General features: G+C 37.4%; 1 protein-coding gene across 1 annotated transcript in view; it reads left to right on the top strand.

Annotated features, from left to right (window-relative positions):
* LOC123762906 (uncharacterized) overlaps nucleotides 1-17,191 on the top strand; it is a 43,648-nt gene that overhangs the window by 6,617 nt on the left and 19,840 nt on the right. Inside the window, 3 exon segments of the mRNA XM_045749675.2 lie at nucleotides 9,082-12,497; nucleotides 12,614-13,535; nucleotides 13,537-15,456. Of these exon segments, the coding sequence (XP_045605631.2) occupies nucleotides 9,085-12,497; nucleotides 12,614-13,535; nucleotides 13,537-15,456 (6,255 nt within the window). The 5' untranslated portion in view covers nucleotides 9,082-9,084.

The raw sequence follows: 17,191 nt of genomic DNA, 5'->3' as shown, positions 1-17,191 counted from the left end.
ATTATATTTTCTACCATTATTTATTATGAAAATCTCCATTCAGTATTGTATATGCATATGTTGAGTAAATATAAAACATACTAAAGTTGTACTGTAATGTGGAAATTTTGAAGTAATTATTATCTATCTGTGCACATATGTAAATATGTCTCTGTTTAATTTAATCTTTTGTTGCCTTAGTCAACTTGACTCTTGAATGGTGTTTTAAAACACTTTCGCACACTCCCGCGCGCCACCCCTCAACTATGCGATATGGGTCCCAGCGTTTCACTGGGAGCGCACGTTAATTCTGAAAAGTTTACACTCTCTTCAACTTTGTCACCTCAATTCTCGTCCTACAATATTAAATTTGGTATCATTGTGTTCGCAATAGAATTCTCTACAGCACTAAAGGCATATAAACTCCAAAAGCCCGGCTAATTACCCGCAGCAAACAGAGAAAGTGCGAATGAGTTACCCAGGACCGCACAAAAGCGATAAAATGTGTTCACTTTTCACTCTGGTCACCTCAATTTTCGTCCTAGGTCTTTCATTTTGGTATCAATAGGTTTGCAATAGAATTCTCTAGAGGAACATTAGCATATACAGGTAAAATAAAAAACCTGGTCACGCTCCACCCGCCGACGAGTTGAAGACGGGCCACGTGTTAGCCGCGAGTGAGGGCCCAGACGCCTTCCAGCTACACTCCCAATTCCTGCCCGCAAATGTTTAGTATTTAGTATTTTAGTATATTTAGTATTATAGTTTAGTATTTTTTGTGTAGTAGTTCTACATCACATAAGCATTGTAGATAGCCATTTGCACAAAATAGAAGGTAATTTTCTTCATCTATTTGTGAGTTTTCCTTATGAAGTGATAATATTTGATCATTTGGTCAAAGTGATCAACACCTTTCATGTTTGTATTATAGTCACAGATTGCATTCGGCTTGTTGACAGTTACCAAACAGTCCCCCAAAAATCGGATAAAAACCTGGTTTTTGGCGATTATTTTAGTGGACGACGCAGCAATGCGTCATCCTCGAGACTACCGACAGTAAACTGATGACGCAGCATTGCTGTCATGCCCGGCCGAAAGTGTTTAATTCTGAAATCTGTACAGTACTTAAAACATCAGCATGGTTATTATAAACCGTTAAAACTACAAATAAATCCACAACAGTTTTTTTAATAAAGATTCTTCAAATATAATTGCATGGTCATTTTCATGATATCATTGGAAAGACCAGAAAAAGTTATTCAGTAGTAATAGAGGAAAACTAAATTGTTTCCTAATAATAATAAATAAATTTAATTTTTTTACCCAAAAACTTCTACCGTGATGATTTTTTTAAACTTATCTAATATTATTTAATAAAGCCTGCTGATTTGTATATTGTCTAAATATTTTATTAGGATCTGATGAAAATTAAGGGCTTGCATAAAAATCTAAAAAAATGGTGTTTAATTACACAATGTTATGATTACTTCCCAATTACTTGTACAGAATTTAGTTAAATGATTGCTTTTATAATTACAGTATAGCAAAAAAGTACAAGTAGTTGGCAACTCATCACAATTGCAAGATTTTCTTGCAACTAATTCCTCTTGGTGAGTGGTTCCTCAACTAGGTGAGGGGGGGGGGGGCTCTCATGCACTGCCCATCGGTGGATGGGGATGGCTTGTGCTTCCCTCCAGTCTGCTGTGATGGTCCACAAGTGAACTGCCCTCGTGTGTGTTAGTGGTACATGGTGACCTGTACTTTCCCCTATGTTGCCTTATCTGGTAGTTGAGCCTACGTAGCAGCTGCAGCCCCCAAGGAGCAACACGTTGCTTTGTTTGGGGCACTGGGGGTAAAATGGGTGGTCCAGTGTGGCCCATCTGGATCAGTTGGCTTGTCTAGTTAGCCCACCTAGTTAAATATCAGGTCAAGTTGGCAGTGTGGGGTTGGTATTCCTATCAGTCCGTGGGATACTATTAAACCATTCAAATGGTGACCCGTGTATACTGTTTGTTACCTCAGAAATTGCTTTCACATGTGCTTGTGCCTCTCCTCTCCATGTTGGGCTCCATGGTGGGTGGGAGTGCTGGGCAGTGTAGTCTATGATAATGCTATATGTGCTGTCCATGGATGCTTTATTAGTATTACTGAGGCACTCACCTATTAAGGGTTATCTTGAGGTTATCTTGAGATGATTTCGGGGCTTTTTAGTGTCCCCGCGGCCCAGTCCTCGACCAGGCCTCCACCCCCAGGAAGCACAGGGTGCCCACATTTTTTTTCCATGATTCCAATTTTCCCAATTTTTTCCATGGCATTTGTTTACATCGAAACCTGAGGAAGCTGATGTGAGCCCCAGGTACCTGTAGATGTTTAAGATCTTACTCTAGACCTAAAGTTAACTGTGTTTGCACGCACTCCACTAATTACATAACCCTGGTTGATATTTGCAGTTAAAGGGTTCATGTGAAATAAGTATTGTAATATGGTAGCATGCATTAAATGGCAATAAAGGATGTGCTGTACTAAATGAACAGCCCATCCTCCTGTTTTGCTAGTACTTAAGTAACGATAAGGACCATAGTACATATATATACCGACGTACAACGAAATTAGAACATAGATATCTGAACTACAGTATTGAGTTTGACAAACCAGGAAAACTATTTTTTTTATGTGTGTGTTGCTTTGACAAACTAAACTAACCCATCCTAACCTCTTTAGGCCTAATAAACGATATCTTTGACCGAATGTAGTGCATGTGTGTGTGCTATACTAGTCCTAGGAATATTTACGTTTGTGTTTTTGCTTCATTTATTTTAAAAGAATAACTTACTAGTCTGTATACTACTATCTAACAGCTAAGAATGTACGAATTCTGACTATTGACAATAGTCAGATAGTACCTATTTTCCAATAGGTACTATCTAAACAGGAGTATGGACAATAAGTACCTGTACTATCTAAACAGGAGGATGGGTTGAAATGAAAGATTGCATAAAGTTTTCAAAACTGAATGCGAACGTGAAACTAGCCAAACAGGATTAGAAGCAGATGTGAATCAGTTTCTCCATGGATCATAAAAGGATCCCTAAAAAAGCTGAGCAAGCTACTTGAAAAGTTACGCACGAACAGGCAAAGACAAAATCCCTAATTACAACATTAGAAAACAGGCATCATTTTACACATATTCAAGATATTAACTACTAGAAAGGATAATCAGGAGAATAGTGAATACTGTATTGTAATTTACAAACCTTTGCTCCTGACACCAGTGTTGCTTCAGATTAGGTATGTCCTGCTTAACCAATCTACAGAATTTCTATAAAAAGTCAGCAGATAAAGCAAGTATAGGAAGTTTAGGTAGATTGTGTCTTCCTGGTTTGTCTGACTGAAATGGTTGGATGCATTTCCTTTGCTAACTGCCCCCAGTTCACCTAGCAGTACTGTACATAGGTACCCCAGGAGTAATTGTAATTGCTTGCTGTGGTAAGTAATTGTAATTGGCATAAAGTAATTGTACAGTACAGTAATTGATTGTTGCGAGGTTGCCTTCTGGGAAGGTCAGTAGTTCGATCTTGGGGTGGGGGGTTACTTTATTTACAAGTAAATGTTTTTTTTGCAGCATTTTTACGCTCCAATGATAGGCGATAAGCACTCGTATGGTTAAGGGGGGGTTGGGGTGTCTGAGTAACTAGACTCTAGCCTGTTTATTCACCCTCGCAGTCTGTGTCTAGCCTGACTATTTTCCTTGGTTTTGGTAAAAGGGAGTAGAATTGGAAATTGCCAAGTACAGTACTTGTACAGTGCAGAATTTTATGGTTAGATTGGGTTAATGTACGGGTTAATGTACAGAATTAAAGTGCTTCAGTGATCAAGACAGCCTTTGACCACACCAAGGTAAGGTGACATTTCTGTTATTATAATTTCATTTTATTTGTATCAAGAATAAAATTAAAAATGTGTTATGTTTATTATACTGTACTGCATGTGGAAATTGTTAATTCAAATGTGCCCTTTGATTGGGGATGTTCTCATAAGATCTGAATTTGTGAGCTTAGACTGTTGTTTGGAGCTTGTCTGAAAAGACCATCAAACTCAGCCATGATATTGGTCAATTTCCCTTAGATTCAAGTTAATGTGATCCAACTCAGTGAGTGGTCAGTGTATTTTGGTCTTTATGACCATTCACATTCTCGTCTAGCCCTGTTTACGTGGAGACGGTTCCAGGAGTTGTACTCTTAAAAATCTAGCCTAGTGCTAGGCTTGTCTTGCGATAACTTAATCTGAAAGGCTTAGATTGGAATGGCCCACATATTAATTTCAATCTGGCTTATCCAACACCTTTGCAGGAACTTGTCTAAAGTCTCTTGAAAGCCTCTACTTGTGCTCCAGAAATATTTCATATACTGTACTGTACTGTATTTGGCGAGAGGAGGTTGGAGAGCAGTGCATCTCTGATGTTCATACATTGTCATTTGATTATGCCCATGGCAGCTCTTTTCTTCACTGGGAAAACTCTGCATTTCCTACCATATCTTTTGCTCCAATAAATTACTTTGTTGTGCATAGCTAGGACCAGGTCTTTCAGTATCTTCTATGTACAGAATAATATATTGTGTAATACTTTTCTTGTTTCCTTTCCAGAGTTAACTTTTGAGTGCTTTGAGACTGTCCTAGTAATTTAAGTACTTTACTGTGTATGCATGTAGTGTGTATTCTCTGAATTCCTTTTATTTCTGGAAATCTCTCCTGTTTTGAAAGGGGAATGATAATCAAATGTGGGTGGGGAGGGGGGAAAGCACAAGTGATATGAGTAGGAGCATTGTGGTGGAATCCCTTTATTTGAAGATTTTAATAATCCATACTATCATTTTCCTTACTGATTTCCATTTGTTTTATGCTCGCTAAATGTTAAGTTGTCCGGTATCAATATACTTGATCCATTAGGATGATTCATGCTATGGGCTATTGCCATGTATTATTTGCCTTTTCTGTGTTAAATGTGGCTAAGTTGAGAGGTCCCTATCTGCTTCTTGGGAGAATTTTTGGCTTACCTTTTAATCATGAGGTTTTCTGCTTCCTCTTGCTTGTACTGTATTTGTCCTTCTGTATACTGGGTGCGGGACCAACATGCAGGATCCATACAACAGTAGGAAATCAATGTGCATGCTCAATAAATGATGGGTCTTTGAGGTGAGCTTCCCTAATAAGTAATGCAAGGAAAAAGATTTTGCACAAGAACGTCAGTAGCTAAACTTGCAGAGTGTTACAAGAAAATTCATGCCAGAAATTCCTGCGAGAAGTACCCTGGAAGGTTCTGTGTGCCTGAGAGATGTCAGTATGCCTTCTTTGGTCTTGACAATTTTGGCTACCTTCTGTTACAACGGAACACTCGGTTAAATGTTCATGCGACATCACAAGGTGGGGTTTGGCTTGGCAAGCAGCTGGTGTAGGAAAGTTATGCCTTGTAACAACACATACACCACTACCACTAGCCACAGGACTCATAAAATTATCATCAGATTCCACACCACTAAATCTGAAAATGAGTCATCTTCCACATGTTCACAGCCCAAAGGTTGTACATACCCACATGGCATGTCTTGTGGTGTATGAGGCCGCAGCAGGAGATGTGATGGTGCAGGTCTTGCTCTGGGAATAGACACACGTGTGATAATATCAATGTCGGTATCACTTTCATTGAGCCCTGAGCATAATCTTTATTTCTGCCAGAATCATCAATGTTATTTTCTTCTCTTGCTGGAAACAATTTATTTTGATTTTTTCATTAGTCGGCAATTGGTTGGAGCTAGCCCCATTGCAGCGCTGTTAAGCAGACAAACATGCATCAGCCAAGGTAGCTTGATAAAAGAGCTGAGGCCTTTCTGCCAATGTGACATTTGCTGGATTTTTTCAAGATATCCGCTGTTTACTATTGCCTCTGGTGAGTGTCTGGTTGCCCCCATGTGGGACTTTTTATTGCTGTCATCAGCGCCTGGTCACTCTCTCTTAAAACCCATTAATGAACCCACCACTCCAAAAATGTATTCAAACACACTAAATGCATACACACCATATGTATGTGAATCACATACATTTTCAAACAAAGGAACCACATTCTCCGTGTGATTGACAACATGCATACTTGCCTATTGTATAGTGTACTGTAAGTACCCAGTCTCCTACTTTGGCACTACATAGCTATCTATGTTCATGTAGACTAAAGCAGGCAAACCTCCTCCCACAATAAAATGATCATACCTCTACCTTCATCTAGGATGCTGTCAGGAGTTACTGTTGCTCACCCACAAACATAGGTCAAATCTAAGGAATTGAAAAAGGCTTTTCCACATACCATTGAAATGCAGATACTGCAATAATGTGCAAATTGTGGGCCATCTGTATAAAAATCGTTTTTGTTTAAAATTTAGGTTTAAAAACTTAATCACAGTGCTGGATTGCCTAGTCTGTTGGTATACTTGAGTCATTGTTAAAATAATCATTGTTATTTTGTTAAAATAATATCATTGTTAAATTAATGATTCACCAATTCCCTCTCAATAAAATTAAAGTTTTATTTGTCATCTTTTATTGTGCTAGTTCAGTAGTCACAGTCTTAGCCTTTGACATCCTAATCAATGTTTTGCTCTTAACAGCAAATGGTGTTTCTATGTGACAAGTTGGATTTGATTTTAAGATCACACCAGCAGTTTATAATGAGCATCATTCCTCTGTAGATTTAACTGCTAAACCTGCCAATAACCCATCTCCTTATTTTGGTTTGTAGATTACACCCACTGTCTGTCCATCCTCAATTTTATCAACTGAATGTAGTGGTCTAATTTAGCAGAATAGTATTACATAACTACCTTGGCATCGACTACTAGTTTCTTCATTCTCTTGTTGCAATATCTTTCAATAATTATCTGGTTCGTCTCGCAGTACTGCATTTTCATAATTTTCTTGTACAGTACTGTACTGTATATATTTTGCCTAGCCGAATGACATTTCCTCATGCATATCTAAACTTTTATAGCTTTTTGCTCTAAAAGCAATTTTCACATTTTAAACTTTTCTCATCAGCCAACTGACTCTAAATGAAAGAACACATATATGAGAATGCCTCAGCAAATTTACTTTCTCTATTTATGGTATGTACAATAAACTTTCTGAATAAAATTTTGCCAGTTCCACATTTATCTCATTCCACTCGTAAACATTGAGCTTTGATTTGGTATAAACTGTGCTTAAATAATGCTGTAATAATCGACTAGTGATAATGGATCATTTTTTTTGCTCTGTTTGTACAAAGACCAAACTAACATTACTATGCCCCTACTTTGAAGTCTATAGTATCCAAATACTCCCCATATTCTCACATCCTTTGTATTAAGAGTTTCTCTTGCACTTAATATAGTACAGCATACTGTACATAAGTTTATATATTCTTAATCACAGTCATTTTCTTATTTACCCTCCTTTCATTTTACTGAATAGGAAATCTTAGTTTTGCTACACGTCCCAACTTATTAAGCTCATTAAAATTGAAAACGCCTTTCTCTTTCAAATCCTTAATTCTTTGTATTTTGGCAAATACCAAATTTAGCTTTGTTCTTGCATAAAAATTACTGTATGAAATAAAAAAAAGGTCAAGTGACATGACCTTAAAAAAAATTCTTTCAATAACAAGTGACATTTGACATTTTAATGACATTAAAAAATACAGGACAATATTTATCTTTAAAATTAGGGTTCCCCCTGTGAAACCAGCTCAAGGTAGTTAGATTTGGAAAGTAATTCATGAAAATGTTAGTGCCTCCTGAAAAGGGAAAAGAAAAATGAAAGGGGCCTTACAGCTGAGTGGACAGCACTTCGGATTCATTGTCCTGAGGTTCCGGGCTCAATCCCCGGTGAAGGTGGAAACAAACGGGCATAGTTTCTTTCACCCTGATGCCCCCTGTTCACCTAGCAGTAAATAGGTACCTGGGAGTTAGACAGCTGCTACGGGCTGCTTCCTGGGGGTGTGTAACAAAAAGGAGGCCTGGTCGAGGACCGGGCCACGGGGACGCTAAGCCCCAAAATCATCTCAAGATAACCTCCTGGGATAAGGTAAACTACAGTACTGTAATAAGGTTGGAAGGGTCTTGGTTATTTTCTGTGGAAGATGACGTAATTTTTTGGAAATAAAAATTACATGTACCTGTACTTAAAACATCTTTGTGCAGTCTTAATATCATTGGTTTGATATTCCTGCATTCATCATTATCCTGTATTTTGATTAAAGAAGTAAGAAAAGCACTGGAGGAGCAGTCAATCTGAAATAGTCATAAGGTCAGTTACATTGCTCTTCTGCCTGTGAGGATTAGTCATGGTGTGTGCCAGTCAATTTATTTACCCCAATTAATGGGAATTTGTTTATCTTCAGGGGTTGAATTGTCGTTTGTTAAGAACGGTTTATCTATTTGTTTTCAGTTATTGTGGAGACTGTATACATAATAAGTAGCTGGTTGCTTTTTTTTTATACTAGGAGAGATGCTGTAGATACAGTATTAAAAATCGGTAAAATGGCTCACTCTTTTGGACAGGCAACTAACAATGTCATTGTCCTCATTTCACCATAGTGTTCATTTATTTGCCACAAATAAAGTTTATACTAGTACACCACTAAGTATTTGATTTATTGTACAGTATTATATTGTTCATACAGTATTAAACTTTGTAAAATTTAATCAGTATGCCAGTCATTCAAGCCAATGCTTTGGCATAATGGGTTTTAATCTTGAGATTCCTCCTAGTGACACATTTTCATTGTAAGAACTTGCCTAGAGTGCTTTGCTATAGGCTTACAATTTCCTTGTTGATGTTGGAAAGTTTATGCTCAGAAGAACTTTGCCAAGCAAGAAAACTTAGCAGATGAGAAGCATGATTATTCTGAGATTGGTAATGACAGCATTTTTTCCAGTGCTGAATAGTAAGCTGCTACCTGTATATGTTTCCCAATTGTTTATAAGTTACATCAATTGAATTTATAAATTAAAAATTAGAAATAAATGTAAAATTATATACAGTATTTTGTTTAATACTCAATGTTATTTTCTACAGGTTATGGACCTTCGGGAATTTACTGTATTGGATGAAGTTGGAGCAGAGGACCCACAAGTAAGAACCGTAGAAACCAATTTTAAGCCATCTACAGCAGCAGAGGAGATTGATTATCTGAATAAAATTCTTGCTGATATTGAAAAAAATAATGGGAGTGATATAAATAGTAACAGAAAGAATTCTGGAGGTAGTGAGAGCATTGAAGGATGCAATTTTGAAAGCAATAACAGCTCAGAATGCAAGCTTTTAAGTGATACCAGCAAAGAAGACCCTGGGTCTGGGAATTGTGGACAAAATTCTTTTGAGAATGAAGACAATGAAGGCCACAAACCTCTAAATTATCATGCTAGTGCTGAAAAACAGTTTGAGGGTTATAATGATTTTGAAAAACAAACCTCTGAGAGTGCCAACGAAAATGAACATCACTTTGAAGTGCAACAATGTATTTTGCAAGGTTTTGACTTGTCCCATGCTGATAATATTGTGACTCAAGCTCATGATCAGCACATATCTACCTCTAATACAGACAGTGGCCTTGTACAAAGTGGACTTAGCACTGAACCCAATCTTGTAAATGTTGAACTTGTCAACAAGTCATATAGTAATTCATCTCAAAATATTAATGCAAAAGACACAAACCAAGACGCTGAGCTTGAAGATTTAGTATGTAATGTTGGGCCCATCAGTTTGGCATCATTGAATGAGGCTGGGAGCTCAGAGCTAAGGCCCAATACAACTGATGCCACCACACTTGCAATTGATTCTCCTGGTCACAATTCACCATTGCTTGAGTCTCAATGTTATTCAGCAGGGGACATTTCAAATACAGGTAGTTATCTTTCAGGTGAGGATGTTTCAGGATTAACATACGAGAATGCAGAAAGTTTAGGCAACAAGTTAAAATCTAACAGTACTATACCTGGAAACCCTAGTAGTCTCCTAGAAAACTTACAAGAGCCAGCAGCTGTAATTCAGGGTATAGAGTCAAATTTGTTAGAAACACAAATTGATCTCTCATTAGTGAAATCAGAACCTATTGATACTGATCCTGGAGGAGAATTTGAATGTGTAGGTTTTATTGATGATCCAGCAGAAGACTTTAGAGTGAAGGAAGAACCTAAAATTAAAGAAGAGCCCCCAGAGTATTCACCACCAGTGGTGGATCAGGCAGTTAATTTGTTTTCTGTTAAGGTTTTTAAAAGTGAGGATGAGTCTCCAGGTGAACCAAGTGTAGTTAGGAATATAAGATACCGTGTTGAAGATGATAAGTACTATAGCAGGGAGCAAGTAACTGCAGCTCTTATTATCTCACAATCTTCACTTGCACCTGCTATTGATATGGATATGTTTCATAATGTAGGTAGAACTAGTCTGATGTTGAAATTAATTAGCTTAGAAGATTTGATTCACAATCCTTGTCAGATTGGATTGGAAGATGTAGATATTGTTAAATTGTTTGTCAAGAATTATGGCAGCTCATTCTTTGAATGGAAAAAGTTCTTCAATTATAAAGCGAAAAACAGCAAAAAGTGTCCTGCGTCTGGTGTTAAAAGCAGTAAAAAAGATTCCGGGAGAAAAAAGAAAACTAGAGAAAATGAAGCTCTGGCTAAAATTTCACGGTTACATGAAGACAATAGTTCTGAAAAAGAAGAAAAGTACATTGAAGCGTCTTCTAATGAAGAAAAGTGCATTGAATCTTTACCTAATGAAGAAGGGAAAAAAAAGAAAAGGAAGAAGAAAAAGCACAAGAACCATAAACAACTTGATAGAGAAATTACAGAGGATGAAGATTTGGTTAATAAAAAATCAGGTGATATGTCAAAAGCAATACACCAGGAAGAGGATAATAATTCAACTGACTCTGATAAAGTACCTGACAACCATAAATTATCAAATGAAGAGATAACAAAAACTAAACTTGTGGTTAATCAAAATATGGATGACATTCCAAAAGTAATACATCAGGATGATGATAATTCAGCTAACTCTGATCTTCCTGGGAGCCATAAATTACTGAATACAGAGATTAAAAAAACAGAATTTCTGGTTAATCAGAATTTGAATAGTATTTCAAAAGTAATAGATCAGGATGATAATTCAGTTGATGCTAACAAAGTTCCTGGGAACCATAAATTATTGAATTCAGAGCTGGTCAAAAATGAGCAATTGGGTAGTCAGAGTTCAGATGATGATATATCAACAGTAGTACATCAGGATGATAATTCTACTGACTCAGATAAAGAACCTGACTGCAATGAAAGAGAAAAACGTGAACTGAATAATGCTGAAAAAGAGCATGAGCAAAGCAATCCTAGTCAATGTGAGAGTTTGAACAATAAAGTTAACTTAGTCAAAGGCGAGTACAAATGTCACATGAACACCATGGCTCCAGAAGAAGACAGATTTAAAGTCTTGGGTGGAGTTATTTTAGATAATCGTTGCAAAGCCTGTAGTGTCAATTTGGTGGACATTGCTAAGGATAAAAAGTACAAAAATATAGTTCAGAAGTATTTAAGATTGTTGGATAAAAAAAAGGTGTTACTACCACTAGATCAGGAAAAAGTTGAAGATAAACCAGCCGACTGCAAGTCCTTGAAACTTGATACAAGTGCAGAAGCTGACGAAGGTTTAAATATTCAACCAGCCTCTAAATTTACAGAATTGAAAAAGCCTGATAAAAGAACACTTGAAAATACACATGAAAACTCAAGTGGCTCTGTTGAAAATGATGATGAATCAAAGCATGCCAGACAGGAGGAAGCAGACCATCACAAAGAGACTGCACTCTATGATGAGGATTGTTGTAACATTTCAGGTCATAAAAGTTATAAGCCAGAGAGTGCTACTGAAGAGACAAATGTTATTTCTAAAAGTGAACAGAAGGAAGACTTAAGCAAGAATGCTAATACTCTATTAGTTCCTGAGAGCTCTGAATCTGAAAAAGTTGAGGAAGTTGAAACTTCACTAGCTGCAAATGAAAAGAGTGAAAAGATAAATGGATCTAAGGATAAAGACGAATGTAAACAGTTGAAGTTGATAAATATGGAAACAAATAGAGGAAAGGACACTATAGAATTGACAAGGGAAGATAAAGACAAATTGAAACGAAGAGAAAAGAAAAAATCAAAACATGAAGAAAGAATACCTGAAGTAAAGAGCATGAGGAAGGAACTGGAAAATACTGCCAAGTTCAAAAGGGAGAAAAAGCCGAAAGTTACTGAAAAGGATCACCATCATGCCAAATGGAAGCAGGAGAAAATGAAGGAGAGAGACAAGAAATTTAAAGAACTTGAGCAGAGAAGAAAATTTGCTGTCCATCATGGATCGAAGAAAGAAGAAACTGGAGAAAATGATTCAGTCAGCAAAGAAAATGCAACTATTACTTGCAATTCTCTTCCATCTATTACCACTTTTAAGTAAGTAAAATTCAGTAGTAATATTACTTCTCTGATATAATGTACTTTAATTTTGGATATAATTTCCTTGCTTGTATTAGAGGCCATTTTAAAACAAATCCTAATTTATTTTTCAGGATTCCAAAGAAGAAAGCTGTTGATACAAGAGGACCAGCTGTCGAAAAACAAAATTTAGTTTTATCACGAAGAAAAGAAATGCTTGCATCAGGAAGCCCTAGTGGATATTACTCCAGTAAGACATTTGATCATGATAAAAATCGAAGAGTTGGTAGGGAGTGGAATTCTCAGACAAAAGTGGATAACAGAAATCTTGACCAAAATACTGTTGAGAATAAGTTGCAGTCAAAGCAACAAATAAATGAAGGATGGGCTAGAAAGGAAATGCCAAATTTCTCGGGAAGAGATATTTCTCGTGCGAATGACAGCTTTGGATATGCGCTTCAACGACAACAAGTTGCACCACAAATGGAACGAGAGAGAATTGTTCCTCACATTTCATCTCCTCCTGTTCTTGATAAACAAAGTATGATACCTTGTAATAGTACTTTTGAGGTTGAAGGAAGAGATGTAAACACTGGTAAGAGCCTTGGGTCTGAATATCCAAGCTTGCCATTTCATCCAATAAAAATGGTGGAGACCGAGATGTCTTCAAATGCACCCCCACCCCCAATAGTTGATAATTGGAGTATGATACCGATTAAAAATACATGTGAAACTACAGATGATCATTCATATTTTAGCGGTGGTTTTAGTCCTGCAGATTCTATAGATAGCCCACGAGAGCTGCGTTGTGGAACTAAAGATTCTGAACGAGAGGAAAACAGTATCCGAGGCAATGCATTGAGCAAGAGTGAGAATTTGAGCTCGAGCATCGTGGCAACAAAGTCAAGCATAGCTGATAGTGATAATTCAGGGAAAGAATCTGATGATTATGCTAATATGGTATCGAAGTTAGTTGGTAGCCAAATGCATGATATAAAGTTAATGGAAAAGGCAAAGGATGATGTAAAGATAATGGAAAAGGTGAAGGTAAAGGATGACATCAAGGACAGTGGAAGATGTGAAGGTAACGGCTGATGTTAAGACAGTGGAAGAGGTGAAGGTAACGGCTGATGTTAAGACAGTGGAAGAGGTGAAGGTAAAAGCTGATGTCAAAACAGTATGCAGTGTTGCAGAACGCTGCAGCCATTTGGATATGAAACAGAAAATGAGGGTCTATGAAAAAATGAAAAGATGCTACTATGATGCTAAGAAAAAATATCATGATGAGAAAGGGGAAAAGAAAAAAATAAGATACATTGAATATGAAAGAAGGAAGAAAGAGTATTATGATTTGAAAATATATCTCTGTGAGGAGAAAAAAAGAGAGTATGTAGAAAAGAAAAAAGCACAGAAGGAAAATATGTCCAAGCAAAGAAATGTTCACGAGAATTCCAAGCCAGAGGTGGAATCCACAAAACAAAAACTGGAGCCAGAGGTGGAATCCACAAAACAAAAACTGGAGCCAGAGCCATCATCAGCAACAGATAAACCTCAGGATAATCTAAATGAATGCCCTGATGATAATGAGAATTCAGAGGATGGTGCTGACAATGACCCATATTCTCCTACTGGCTCACCAATATTACTTGATCCAGATTTTTCTGCAATAAATGTTAGAGCAAGCTTACTGGATGTCAATTTACCCTTTGGGAAGTCTCTCTCATATTTTGAACAGATAAAAGAGAAAATAGTAAATGCTACACCAAGTTATGAGGCAGATAAGGCAATGAACACTCCAGCTTCAAAGACAAGTGAAAGTCCTTCCAGGACTAAGGCTACTCTACCAGCAGATGGCTTGTCAGCTGTTGGTACACCAGTATTGACCTCTCCTAAACCTCCGAATAGAAAACCTGACCAGTCCCCAATTCAGGGTTCATCAGTGGCAGTACCACCTCATCTTCCATCATTGTTTTCTTCACCCTTGGCACATAATTCAGTGCCATTACCTGTTCCACCTCCACAGCCAATTTCATCAAATAATTCTGGTAATTCATTCCGAATTACATCATCTCTGCCGGTTCCATTACCAGTGAAAGCTTCATTGATATTACCAGTCCCTCCCCCTAGTTGTACAGCAGCACCATCATTTGTGTCACTTGCTGCTTCATCTGGTGGTATAGTTAAAGAGCCTGTTGCTTGTCCAGCTACAATTTCTGAATTGGCAGCACAGTCAAACCAGACACTTTCCTCCAGTTTAAAAAAAACTGAGCCTTTGGAAATTCCACTGGTGTCCCCAACAATTAAGAACCAGTCACAAATGCTGGTTGACCTTGCGCCACCACCACTCCCACCTGATTCACTTTTTGCACTAATGGGATACAATCCCACTACTGTGGATAGGACTAAGGATAGGCAAGACTCTTCTTTAGATGACATCATAGAAATTCCTATGGATATTGATTCTGAAAGTGACGCTTCTGCTGTTGAGGAGAATGATGCTGAATTTCTTGCTTCCTTTGGAATTTGTGTAGCCAGCCCAACATTTAAAGAGCAAGTTACATCAAGAGATGACACTTCTAGCAAAACTGATACCAATTTCAAGAATGTTCTAACAAGATTAATGGAAACAAAGAAAAAAGAACTGGGCATTAGCACTACAAAAAATCAAGATGATCATGAACAGAAGCAGGAACCAAATGCAGGCGTCGGTAATATCTCGGGAAATAACCTTGGAAATCTCGGAACTGCAGGTAGCGATGATGTTGCAGAAACATCTGACCCATCAAACCATATCGAATTAAGTGAAGAATCAGCAGATGTAAATGGCTTTAAAGAAAAAACAACCAAAGAACCACCTAAAAAATTATTTTGTGTGGATGAACTCCTGATGTCTGTAGAAACTGCTGATCAGCAGTCAGATCTGGAAGTTGTCTTTTCAAACATTCAAAAAGACTACAGCAGCGTTAAAGTGTTTAGGGTAAGTAGCATGTGAATATTTTGTTGTATATATTGGGGCTTAAGTATAATATAACTTGTATGTGCTTGGATATACTGTGTATGCATGTATATACTGTACACATATATTCACACACCCACACACTCGCTGTCTCTCACTCACTCACTCTTAACTCACTATCTTTTATTGCCTCGTACTTTTTTATAATAAGACTGGGGTTCATTAGGGCTGTCAATTGAGGTACTTAGTGAAGCTGCAAGCAAGATCTGTTGTCCTATCTCAGTTCATCTGAAGCCTGCCTCTAGAGACTCATTTATTTCAAGAGATTTTTATTTGAATCACTAGGAATAAACTTTATTTAAATCTAAGAAACAATCATTTAAGGAACAGAATGAGCCAGTAACCAACACTGTGCTAGAGCCTTCACGTGATCGTGACCTGTTGAGCGAACATGTTCCAGATGTGAGCCAGTCTTTTAAAGACTCATTTATTTGATATTATTGTTATTGTATCCATTAAAAATTAACATGCTTTAATGCTTTGTAACTTTTATATAAGGAGCAGTATGAGTCAGGACCCAACTGTATGCTAGAGCCTTCATATGGTTGGTTGACCTGATTTGAAGAATGTTAACATGTATGAACAGATTCCATATGTGAGTTAGTCTAGGAATGAATGATCACTGATGGAGTGATGTTCGTGAGAAAAGTTTTATTGTACCTCCATAAGGCTAATGATGGTCAAGTGCCTTAAATTACAGGTGTCATCTTCTGGCTGTCCATAAAGTTGGGACAGGTAAGGAACTTTGAAAAATTTGGCCTCATATATGACAGTAAGTCCACCAACATCGTGATGGTGTTGCAGGCTCAGATGTTCCAAGCAGTCCAACCAGACTGGGTCAAGACCAGAGATGTGCCTTTTCACACAGTTCTCCACCTTGCCCAAAATTCTGATGAATGATGGGGATGCTGGTAGGCTCAGGATAGGAGTGAACTTGCATTTCATTTAAGGTTTTGCAACCTTTGATGTCAAGAGAGTTTGAGGTTCACCATAGGCTGTAAGTTTCCTTGGTGCCTTGCTTGCTTGTCAGGTTGATCATGGGGTTTTTCATTGTCATTAAAAAGGCAAACTTCATTACTAAGCACTAAGGTTTTGCCACTTATTAGTATGCCTGTCTTTATTTGCAATATCATATTGACTTGCTGTCATCACCTGTTTTCTCGGTTGCAAATCTTACCTGCCATCACCTTCCCCAGGAAAATATTTCTGAAAATTTGTGATTAATGACCCTTGTAGTAGTTTGTATTTTTTCTTTTCCATATGTAGAGATTAGAGCACAATCATAAGCATAGGTCTGAACATCAGGAATGAGGTGTAACAGATTATTGAAGTAGACATTCTACAACAAAGGGCCAAATGCATTTCCCTGCGGAATGTGTTAGTACCAGTTTAGTGCCTTTTATACTCTGCCTTGTTGAGGAACTACTTAAAAGTCCATTCTTAAAGGTAGTCCTTTATTAGCTGTAGATTGGACAAATATATGTAGTGTAGATTGGAGCCTGAAATACCAAGTACTTTAAGCATTGATTGCTCTCCTTTTTTTTCTCTCGCTTTCTCTTCTCACTTCCCTTTTCTTCTTTTTTCTTTTGCAATGAGAGTACAAGATAAGAATTGAGAGGGTAGTATGTACCAAGACCATAGGAAGTTTCAAAACTTCATGTGACAAAGAGTAAAGATTATACGGATGACGAGACAC

The sequence above is a fragment of the Procambarus clarkii genome, chromosome 47, assembly GCF_040958095.1.
Source record: "Procambarus clarkii isolate CNS0578487 chromosome 47, FALCON_Pclarkii_2.0, whole genome shotgun sequence".
In the NCBI taxonomy this organism is placed as follows: Eukaryota; Metazoa; Arthropoda; class Malacostraca; order Decapoda; family Cambaridae; genus Procambarus; species Procambarus clarkii.
Note: the sequence above shows the minus strand (reverse complement) of the source record. Positions and strands in the feature narration are given on the sequence as shown.